General features: G+C 42.0%; 1 protein-coding gene across 2 annotated transcripts in view; it reads right to left on the bottom strand.

The window, feature by feature from the left end:
* Positions 1-8,272: 8,272 nt before the first annotated feature.
* The window catches only part of RTN4R (reticulon 4 receptor), a 767,021-nt gene continuing 764,236 nt past the window's right edge, over positions 8,273-11,057 (bottom strand). For both annotated transcript variants that reach the window (XM_085633954.1, XM_085633953.1), the window contains exon 5: positions 8,273-10,206. In XM_085633954.1, coding sequence (XP_085490080.1) covers positions 8,780-10,206 — 1,427 coding nt within the window. In that variant the 3' untranslated portion in view covers positions 8,273-8,779. The remainder of the gene's footprint in view (positions 10,207-11,057) is intronic.

Below are 11,057 nucleotides of genomic sequence, written 5' to 3'. Positions count from 1 at the left end.
AACCTGCGTAGCCGCTCACGGCTGATGTAGCACAGAATCCATTTTCATTTGTAGGGGTGCATTATAATCACACATGTAGAACGCATCCACATAAAATCCTTTGTGGTGTTAGCATAAGGTGTTAGGACTTTCAGATGTAATAACATAAACATGATGTATTTAGGACATTAAATAGTAAACGCAAAGAGTTAATGTGTATATCAAATGTAATTAGCAGAAAACACTTGTGTTCTGTAAATGACAACCATTTATTATTGAATGTGTTTATTAATTGACTCATTTTATATGTAGATTGGAATATTAACCAAATGTGCCTTGATTTCTATGCAACTTCGTAAAGCTCATATTCCATTTCTCTTATGTTAGCTGAATTTTGTCGGCCTGAAATATATTTTCCCCTGGAAGTTCTCACATTAAAATTAACAGTTTAAACCTCATGTGTACGGTGGATTCTGCTCTTTCTCATGTTTGTATTGCAGGTAGAAGTGGCACCCTTGTTGATTAGAATAATTCATTTGTTTTAGGAGTTAGGCAAGGAGAGAAGAGGATACATTGGGAGTTATTCGCGATAAGGAGAACTGTTCTATTTTCTCACCGGAGAAGGCCTGGGAATCAAGGTCATCTTGTCACTGTTCAGGAGCATCGCCGTCTTGTGGAAAAGTACCTATGAGAATGTGTTCTGATCGGATGGCGTGACCTGAAAGGAATCCTGGAAAGACACCTGTGATATTGGGATGGGTAATTAGGGAGAGATCCTCACTTCCGGAGAGAGAGCATTTTAGAACGAGCTCTGTCTCAGCTTCATGCTACCTGACCCACTGAAGTGGAGAGATTTCTAAGGAAGACTCCACGCACTGACACCTTAACCTATCCTGCCTCAAAGAATGATTAAGTAGGGGTGCCATGCTAATGCTAGTGTAGGGACAGATTAATGCTCTATTTTCATCAACCCTCCATGCAGGGAAACTTTGACTCCTATTTTCTGATTTTCTGCCTCCTAATACTTGAATTAAGTGTCTTGTGCATGTTGAACCGCCTCGACCTTATTCGCAGATTTGGTTTCATGTTGGTTCCGATGTATTTCTACACCCTCGTCTTGAGGTGTCTGTATGTCCAGTTATTTTAGGCTTTGTAATAAATCAACCAACCTTACCTAGTAGTCTGTGGTTACTATGGGTTTAAGGAAACTGTGATTGAATTGATTGACATCGTTAACGACTTCTCTGCCCTCCACGCTTCTATGCTGAGAAAAAGTATCATCGACTTGAGGTGCTGGAGTAGATCTAGAACGTACAGGCCAAGCTCAATCATGGCATACGCTGAGACCAGGTTCCAGGGGCCTGCCGGGGCACAACAATAACTGTCAAGATCTCCTTTCACTTCCTGCATGCAGCTTTGCTCAGCTGCTGCTAGGTAGAAATTATTGTGCATGATCAAACAAACTGCGGTCGCTTTATGCTTCTAATAAACAGAGAAACCCATGGTTCTCACATGCCTGAAATTGCATTGGTTTCTCTACACATCTCAGGCCACACATTATGTCTCTCAGGCTTCTGGAAGAACACGCATCTGATCTGTCCCAACAGCCACAAAACTCTCTAGTTCGCAATCCGACCCTTCCATTTTCCAAGTTATAATTGAACACAGGAATCCCACTCCTCCCACACAGTTTATTTCCCCCTGCTTGACTTGGATGGGCTGCAGTGATCTCGGTTTTCTGCTGGATCAAACAGCTCTTTGCATTGTCCTAGTTCATACCTCTGTTGTCCCACTTTCTGAGTCTATCCTTTCCCAGGTTTCTGATGGCAGTGTTTAAAGTCAGGTGCTCCTAGACATATTATTCTTCATACTGCTGAGTATCTTCACTGGGGATGTCAAATGTCGCCTTCCCACTCAGAATGCCCCTTTCTGCCCCCACTTCAATTCTGCTAGAACTCCAGCATCTGGTGGGCATTATATCATCAGAGTTGGCCCATCACTGTCTACATTTGTGAAGGATATATTGGGCGGCCCACAAGCACCTCACACAGGTCAGCTAACCTTGCTCACAAAGCAGGGTTAGGTATGTCACTTGCCATAGGTGCCAAGAGACTGCGTCATGTTTGGCTTTTTTAGTCAGTTGTCAGCATAGCTTTTTAGCCAACATCACTTTCCACATTTGGTATTTAAATTGAAACTCGAAAAGGGAAACTACGAGTTTTTTAATGCAACATGATGTAGGTTAAAATGTCAAAACTAGTAGAGGTGCCAAACATGATGAAGGACTGTTTGGAAGCAAACTTTTGAATAACAGACACCCTTTCAAATTAAAAGAGCCATGAACACTAAAAAATAAGCACAGAAATCACCAGGATGTGGTAGAGTGGAGAAGAGGGAGAGAAAAATAATGAGATACGTGGTGTAAGAAGAAGAAGAAGAAGGAGGAACAACAGGAGGAGGGAGAGAGGAGAGAGGGTTGAGATGAGGAGGAAGACAGGGGGTGTGGGATAGCTGTGAGAATGGGATGAGGTGGAAGTGTTAGAGGGTAAGAGGTAGACAACGGAGAAGAGTTAGAAGAGAGGAGGTAGATACAACTGAAGCAGAGATGCAAGATACAATGAGAGAGATGGGAGGGAAGTCAGAGCAAAGAATAGACAAAAGAGGGGAAGATTGAATGAGGAAAATGGGTATACAAATGAAAGCGGGCAGAAGAGGGAGCAAGGGAAGAGAGGTTCAAGTGGAGGAACGAGTAAGACAAGGAGTATTACCATGATGGGGAGAGAGAAACAAAAATATGCATTAAAGGAAGGCGGGGGAGGCAATAAGGAGAGACTTGGAAGCAACAGGTGAGGCTCCAGGATCAAATTACGAATACTCTGTGGCTCACAGGATCAGGTCTGATACATCACTATCCACATCACCTGTGTTTGATGGTTTCAGGCTGTTGTAGTTCTTTCAAGTCCCCTTTTCGACCATCACCTTTTACAAGAGGGTGTAATTCAACAACAATAAAGTGTAACACGTAAGCCTTGAAATGTCACACATACACACATGGGAATGTCACACATGGGGTAACTTAAACCTTGGCAGCTGTGGTGAGGTGAATGTAATTAGATGCACTGGAACCTCTCAGGGAAGATATATGGTGTTATGGACACACTTTAGCACAGAGAAGGTAGGGCTGACATGTTTAGCATATGTGTGCACTGTTCAACTGCTCCCCATTTGCTTGTGACCTAAGGGATATATTTATAGTTCTGGTTATTTCATTGTGCTAATTATAGAAGCAAAGTATTGTTTGTGATTCTTTTGATTTTGTATTTCAGTGTAGTGTGGCTTTTTCTCATGTATATTGCAATTGTTTGCGCACAATTCACCATTCTTTAGTGCTTTTTCGTGCATATTTATACACATGACTAAAATTACCTTGTCCTCCTTCACACAGTCCATCAGGTATAAACAGGGGGACACCTTACCATGGTCATCCTTCCAAAACTGTCCAAATATGATGCTCTGTATTTCAGGCAGAGAGGTGCAAATGCTTGAATCCAGAGAATCTGTCCCACCTATGATAGTGGCTCATAGGCCATGTAAGTTCTCAGAGACTAAGTTAAGCTTTGAGCGTGAGGGGCAGGCTGCCCTTATGAAACAGGAATGAGATGATGTGTCAACATCTCTAAATGGCAGACTGATAAGATGCAAATTATCATTAGCAGTGACGCTGTAAGAAGGCTAATTATTGAGAAGACCATGTTACCTTTTTTTCATATTATACACAACTTGTTCATTCTGTGCTACCACAGTAACTGGAATACGTGCTACTATAATTCTGCAAATATTCTTGCACTAGCTTGGCTTCTAACGAAAGCCTGTAATGATGCTACAAGTTCAGACTCTTTGTTTGCACTGTCTCTGGAGATAGGGTGAGGAGAAAATACCTCTGTTGGGAGTTGTCCATTCCCAAAAGTGGGCCTTTTTCCGGATAGGTTATGAGATGTTCATGGAACACCTGTCTTTTCCTAGCTTCGGATGGTGTGTGTACCTACATTATTAAGGGCCCAAAGAAAATCTACCGGTGTAACCAAGATTACTTGCAATCGAGGATTGAAGGAGGGCCAAATGGGCAACTACACCAACCATAGCCTACAAGTCAGAGAGGTAGAAGATCATAACAAGGCAGAAAGAAAGAGGGCAGATCCCCAGAGACCTCTAGAGAGCATTGGAACACAACGGGGGAAGCAGTGGTGGTGGCACAGTTTTCAGAGTGGGGGTGCTGTCATAGATATTACATTACTGAAGTCATAGTGATAGTAAAAAATCTAAGTGCCACACAAAGAACAAGTATAGCAAATGATCCATGCCCATTCAGCAGGAAAGTGCTAAGAGTATGTAGCTGATGGTGCATACTGTCTAAAACATGGCCTGGTAGTGCACAGCATTTACTGAAAAACCATTTACCATTCAAATGGCCACAAATTTTGCACTGACATGCAGTTTTACTCATAAAAGTATAGAGCACACAAATGATAATGTGTTGAAATTTGGTTTCAGCAATTATTTATCATTTGCACACCACCAAGTGCCTTGGTTTGTTTTGATCTTATTAAAATCTTTATTTCTATCAAACTTTTAAATTCCAAGAAAAATGTGCTCCATTGATGCGTTGCTAACTGCAGACATATTTTGAAATCATTGTACATTTGCTTTACAGGAATTTAAATGTTCTTCTGAAAGAAAAAAAACTGATAGCCTTTCTTTTCACACTTCCTGTAACACAGTGAGATTGTCAGTTAGTTAACTTTGTTAAAAGAATAAGCAGAAATTTGTCAGAAGAAATAGTCTGGCACTTAACCTGCCTTTGAAAGAACAGTGAATGTGTTGAGATAAAACAAAATTTAAAGGCATTTGTATTCCTTATTTGAACTCCAGCTTGGTTATTTTGGGGGTGTTGCAGCACCTCAACTTCCAGCGTTAACATAGGGAAGAGAGCAAGGGCATTAAACAGGGACAATTTGCTATATGCCACCTTGAGGTGTGGAAATTTGGCAGAGATCACTGTTAGCATTGAGCTGAAGCCATCTTGTTTCCGGCAGCCATCTTTTTTGACCATGTGCTCTTTCCTTCTTCGCTGTTGCTTGCCCTTGTGTTTTGCTCAAGAATTGGCAATACTTGGTCCCTGCTACTCTGCACATGCTCAGAAGAGTCTGTAGCTGCCCATGCACCTGCTCTAGTCTGTTACTGTCAGGATGTTTTAACTGAAGTCAGCACCCATGGCCCCTCCTTCTTTGTTGACTGTGCATTTTCTGTATGACCATCTATGTATGTTACTCTTCCTCTGTGAACTTGTAACGCCTCCTTTTCAGCTCCTGTGTGGGTATAAAAGACCCACAGTTCTTCTACTCCTTGTGTTACTTCATACACTGCCGAAGGGTGTTGTGTGAATGTAGTTCCACCTCATGAGGTTTAATAAATTGTTTTCTTGATATTTCAGCTTCTGTGCCAACTTCTATTTATTGGTCTGAGGACTTGTGTGCAGAGAAGGTCGAACCCCTAGCACCGCTAGGCCTTGCTGAGGTCTACTTCTACAGAGGGACCATCTATGCTGTCATAATGTAGAAAAGGCATAACAGGGTAAAGAGAAAGGGGAAGATGCACAGGGACATTGGGTGGGTAAAAAAATGAATGTTATAAACATAAGTCAAAAAATCCGTAACAGAATTACTCGGTGCCACTAGGGGCCAGTGTTTTCTTAGGTTTGCCTGCACAGCGCATGCTCTGTGCTTGTGAAATCTATTGCATGAAATATATGCTAAAAAGGACTTACATCCCACCTTCACTTTCTTATTGGTCCTTGTGCTTGTCACTTTACTTTTCCTCGTTTCTATTGGTTGTAGGTGTTGTATTTACTGTTCTTCCATGTGTGTTTCTCTTATCAGTTTCCCATCAGCAAAGTACTGTGTTCATCAACTTTGGTGTAACTTCTTTTAAGCGTCTCAAGCAACGATCGGGAAAATAAAGCCGAGTAAGAGCTACACCATTGCTTTGAAGCTACAGCACTGCCCGAATGCTGTGGGCTAAGCGAGCTGTTATCTCGGTGGAGCTCCTCCAACATGCCTTTTATTCCTTTCTCTGTGCTTCAGACAAAGCACACACTACCTAGTGCCGCTGGGGCACCAATTGGGACCACTTCAGTGCGTTCATCATCATGTGCACTCCATTCTCCCCCCAGGGCACAAGCAGGCATCCACTTCAGTACTTGTTTACTGAGCAACTTTGAGTTACATGAACATCAGGCCCCATGAGTCTGTAGGAGGAAGTTGGAGCTCACAGCCAAGGCCAGACGGAATTTCTACGAATGGGACCTGTGGTGGTGGTAAGCTAATGTGGGCAGGCTTTGGCTTGTTAGAATTGCTCTTATAGTGTATATGCAAAGTTTACACAATGCTAATCGCCTCTTGAAATAAGCTCAAATGCTAGCATTTAAATGTATTGCTTGGTGGCTCATTCGGTCGAATAGGTGACTCATCCATATATGCCTTGGAGTTCTATCTTTTACTTTCAAAATTAAATAACTGTAGTGTGCATTCTTCTGAGCTAATTAAACTCACTAATCCCTCCTGTTCACATGCCATCCACTTTTTGGCATAGCTGGGCTACCCAACGTTGGAACACAATGGTATAGGTTTTGCATGTCAGAGCAACCTGATTGGACTTTGAGCATGTGGTCCTGAGGCGCACATCTGACAAAGAGGAGAAAATCCATATTCAGTTTGCCTTCAACACGAACAGCTATTTACTATGGAAAAGGGTGGCTTCACTCAGCAAACGGCCTATTTTGTTTTTAGTTTCCACTTATTCTGAATGCTGTACTCCGTGGCGTCACTGATATTATACTTCGTTACAAGTGCAATATGTAAAGACATTTTTCCAGCCACTTTCTGCACGTTCATGACCCTATCTGCTGACCAAACAGCCTGATGAAGGCGATTGGAGTGCACTGCAGTTCTTTTGCGGAGCAGATGTACGAAGCACCTCGTGCAGCATTGATAGGGGTTTTGCTAGAGTGTGTCTCGGAATGCAGCTGGAGGATGCTTTTTAACCTCAAATGCACGGGAATCAGCATTCGTCAGCAGCCCAGAACATGGCTCTTGGTGCTGCTCAGACGTGAGTCCCTTGCTCTCCATGCCACTGGAATCAAGCTATCCCACCCAGAGTGGGAAGGGTATGCTCAGACGTGAGTCCTGTGCTCTCCATGCCACTGGAATCAAGCTATCTTGGCTGACGAGGGCTGAAAGCCCGAAACCGGTCCTAGGATGCTTGTTTCCAGTCAAGGGAGGACCTGGCTTGGCAGTTCGGGCTGGACTGTTCCCATGAGGCACAGGGTCAAGACTGATTTGCATATGGCTGGGTTCAAACTGGAATGGCATGGTGAGCAAAAAAACGATGGATTAAGGCCCAGATCTCTGTACTGGGGTGAATGTATGACATTGTTCTGCATTCTGTCCATCAATTGTTGTTTTTGCTGGAGGAAGTCATTCACCAACTGCACACTCTGCTATCAAGTGCAGGTGAGATGGAACTGTAGCAGCTGCTCCTCATATCCATGCTGCAAGGAACGTGTGTGTACAGGGATTGAGGGGCGTATCAGAGCTGGCAGCAATGTGCTTAAGCAAAATGCTGTAACTTGCACAGCTCCACAGCGCTGTTACAGAGCTTCTGGGTCCTTTCCAAAACAACAAAAAAGAAAGAGAAATTAAATCGTTTTTTGTTTGTAGATAAAATAAATAATTAAATGCGCATTTCCACTTGTTCCTGGCACTGAAGGGGCCTACTTTTTAGGTTTTGCCTGCATAGCATTTGCACTTTGCTTGTGATTAGGTTTTGCATGCACCACTTGTATTGCACAACTGCTCACTATCTTAAAACTTACCCCCAAAAAAACTATTATTAATCACATATGCAAGGTTGTGCATTTACCAATGCTTGTTTTTCTTGAATGTGCCGTGGTCCATGAGTTATCATGAAGAAAGCCTTTCATATGTCTCGGATGCAAAATGTTTTGTTCTCATAGAAAATACACCTCGTAAAACACCATCTGATTTTTTTTTTTTCATTCTTTACATCTTACAAGTATAGTATTTATGTGGGGAACTATTCTCATTCTCAGTATTGCAATTTGCTCGAAAACTGTTTGCAGGCACCTTGTTGTATTAACAGTGATATACTATTTAGGAAAAAGAAATATTTATTTTTATATTTTTATACTTTTACACAAGTAAAATAAAATGCATATCTATATAATACCGCAATCTTTGTGAATGAAAAGACAGCATTCTTTAACAAATGCTACCCGTGACCATGGTGTGACAAGAGATGAGCACGGTTAAACTGCAATATTCAGAAACATAGGGATAAACAGCATCAAATGCATCACCATTGCAAAGAAAAACTTGCAACTTCTTCCAATAAGATTTTGATTTACAAACAATTGTCAAACATTCTTTCAGGAGCATTTTTCCTGCTCTTCTTTGTTCAGTTTTTTTTGTTTTTCACTGTTTCTGCTGTAGCAAATGCTGTTCTGAGTCAGAGTGCAGTTTGAGGGGCAAAATATATATATCTCACAGGTCCGGGAATAACGCAGTTATATACACCATATTTTCTTTGTAAAGGCATCCAGTTATTTTTTGTTGTTGTGACAAAGCTTTCTTGGGGTGTACAGTGTTTTACTTCTGTTGCAACATCTTACAGAGCTCAACACACTGTTTCCTGAAGAGTCATTGGCCAAGAAAAACTGTTGGTTTCAACAAGGGTACATAAGGCTCCACACCAAGGAGAAGAGCAAAAGACTGAGACTGAAGTGCAGATTTGGACTACTTCCTGGCTGGGCTAGGCGGCACTGAGTCTTAGATCGAGTTTTTTTAACGCAGCCCTGCCTCCTTTTTGTTGGCGCTGTAGAGGGTTCTATTGGATTTATGATTTCAGGCTTCATCTTGGTCAGCGGCTTGTCAATATTACTCGGAAACGTCCCAAAAGGAGAATCATTAATCTGCTTTTGAGAACCATTTTTGGTTGGCCCAACATTTTCAACATATTTGGTTTTTGACATGTTTTCCTTATCCTTGAGAGGATTGTTGGGTGACAACCTGCTGGTGTGGGAAGAGGGTCCTGGTTTTCCTTCATAAATGAAGGACTTGTCGACGTCAGGTTGACAACATTTTTGGGTACTGTCCTTTGAAATTAAGGGAGTGTCTACAGTGGTAACCTTTCCTGATCTGGTCTTGGAACTAAAAATACTTGTTCTTATCTGGTTAGGATAATCAACACATCCATCCAAGTCGCTGCTCGGAAGCCTCTTGAGGTCTTTACCGGCCAGGTTGGAGGGAAGATAGCATTCTAATTCAGAGGAAGAGCCCTTGAAGTGTTTGAACCAGCTCCAGAGGGACCTCGCTCTACAGTCGCATATCCACTGGTTTCCATTCAAGCGAAGATACTGAAGAGACACCAAGGGAGCCATCACTTCTTCTGTAAGCACGGTTAAGTTGTTATTAAACAAATACAATGTCATCACTTTCCCAAGGTCGTGAAAGGCCCTCACATGGATCTGACTCACTCTGTTCTGATGAAGGAGTAGCCGGTCCAAACCAATCAATCCTCTGAAAACATTTTCCGACAGGCTCTTGATTTTGTTGCCGTGTAGAAACAAAAATGTGAGGTTTGCGAGATCAGCAAATGTGTCATCATGCAAGACTTGCAAGTTATTGTCTTGGAGATATAGATACTGCAAGGAAAACAGCCCTCGAAAAATACCATCAGGTAGTTCAAGCAGACCACATCTGTCTATACGTAGTGAATGAAGGTGGGTGAGCCCTGTGAATGTGGATGGGCTGATTGATTTCAAGTTTCCATTGTCGCTGATGTCTAGCTCCTCCAGTTTATCCAGTCCATAAAATGTGCCAGGCTCAATAACACTGATGTTGTTGGAATGAATCCAGAGGAGAGTAAGGTTACGGCAAGCGGTGAAGCTGTTTGATCGCACCAGAGCGATCTTGTTGTTGTGGAGGTAAATCCTCTGGGTTTGTACAGGTATCTCTGAAGGGATGCTGGTCAATCTTTGCTGCTGACAACTTAATGTGATCTTGGGTTCATTGTAGCATAAACAGGCTCCCGGACAAGAGTCGACTTGGTCCTGGACGTTCAAGCAGAGTGCCAGAAATAGAAGTTTGCTTCCTAAAAAGATGAAAAAAACATGAAAGTTAGGTATTTCTAGATTTCTCACTGATTAATCAAGTCATAAATCTAAAACATGTTTAATTAAAACACAAAACTATAAAATAAACTATGATAAGTTCAGATAAACTTTGAAGTGACAAAAAAGCAGACGTTCAATGTATATGAGGTAATAAGATGTAAAGACACCACACCACTTTGTATTACAGTGCAGGAAGAAACTGCTGATGTTCCAAGTACACAGTAGATATAGTTGCAGATGCTTAAGGGAGCCCCCTGGACCTTTTTTCATTTTCCACTTCTAGCCAGACAAACATGTATTGGAAGAGAACTGTCAAAGTCTTTGGCAACATGTAATTAATATGGGCAGGATTCAAAGTAGGGCTTTCTTAGAAAAGGATTCAAGAGGAGTGCAAAGGATGGAACATCCCCAATAGGAGACCAGGAGAGAGTGCAGGTGATAGAAACTGTTTAAAAAAGTAACATGAACTAGTGTCCCTTTGAGAGGGAGAGTGAAAGCAAGAGAGAAAAAGAGAGCAGAGGAGAAAGGTAGAGAATTATGAACGGAATTAAGAACAAGAAAAATAGAGAGCAGCAGGAAAGAATAGAAGAGTGGCAAGCAGTGTATGTTGTGTTATGATAGCAAAGCTGGAAGAGAGATAGTCGAATGTTATGCTATTTGGGTGTGTGATGCGGTGATCATGTTGGGACTAGAGAAGGTAAGGAGACTAGACAATAACGAGTAAAGAACAAGGGCAGTGAAAGGAATAAACTAGTGCAGCATTCCTGATAGCACTGTTCTTCTCTGTCCCAAACTATTCTTTCTGATCGTGTGTGGCCTGTTTCCTTAC

Source organism: Triturus cristatus, chromosome 11 (genome assembly GCF_964204655.1).
Source record: "Triturus cristatus chromosome 11, aTriCri1.1, whole genome shotgun sequence".
NCBI classification, from domain to species: domain Eukaryota; kingdom Metazoa; phylum Chordata; class Amphibia; order Caudata; family Salamandridae; genus Triturus; species Triturus cristatus.
This window is presented reverse-complemented; position numbering and strand designations above follow the sequence as displayed.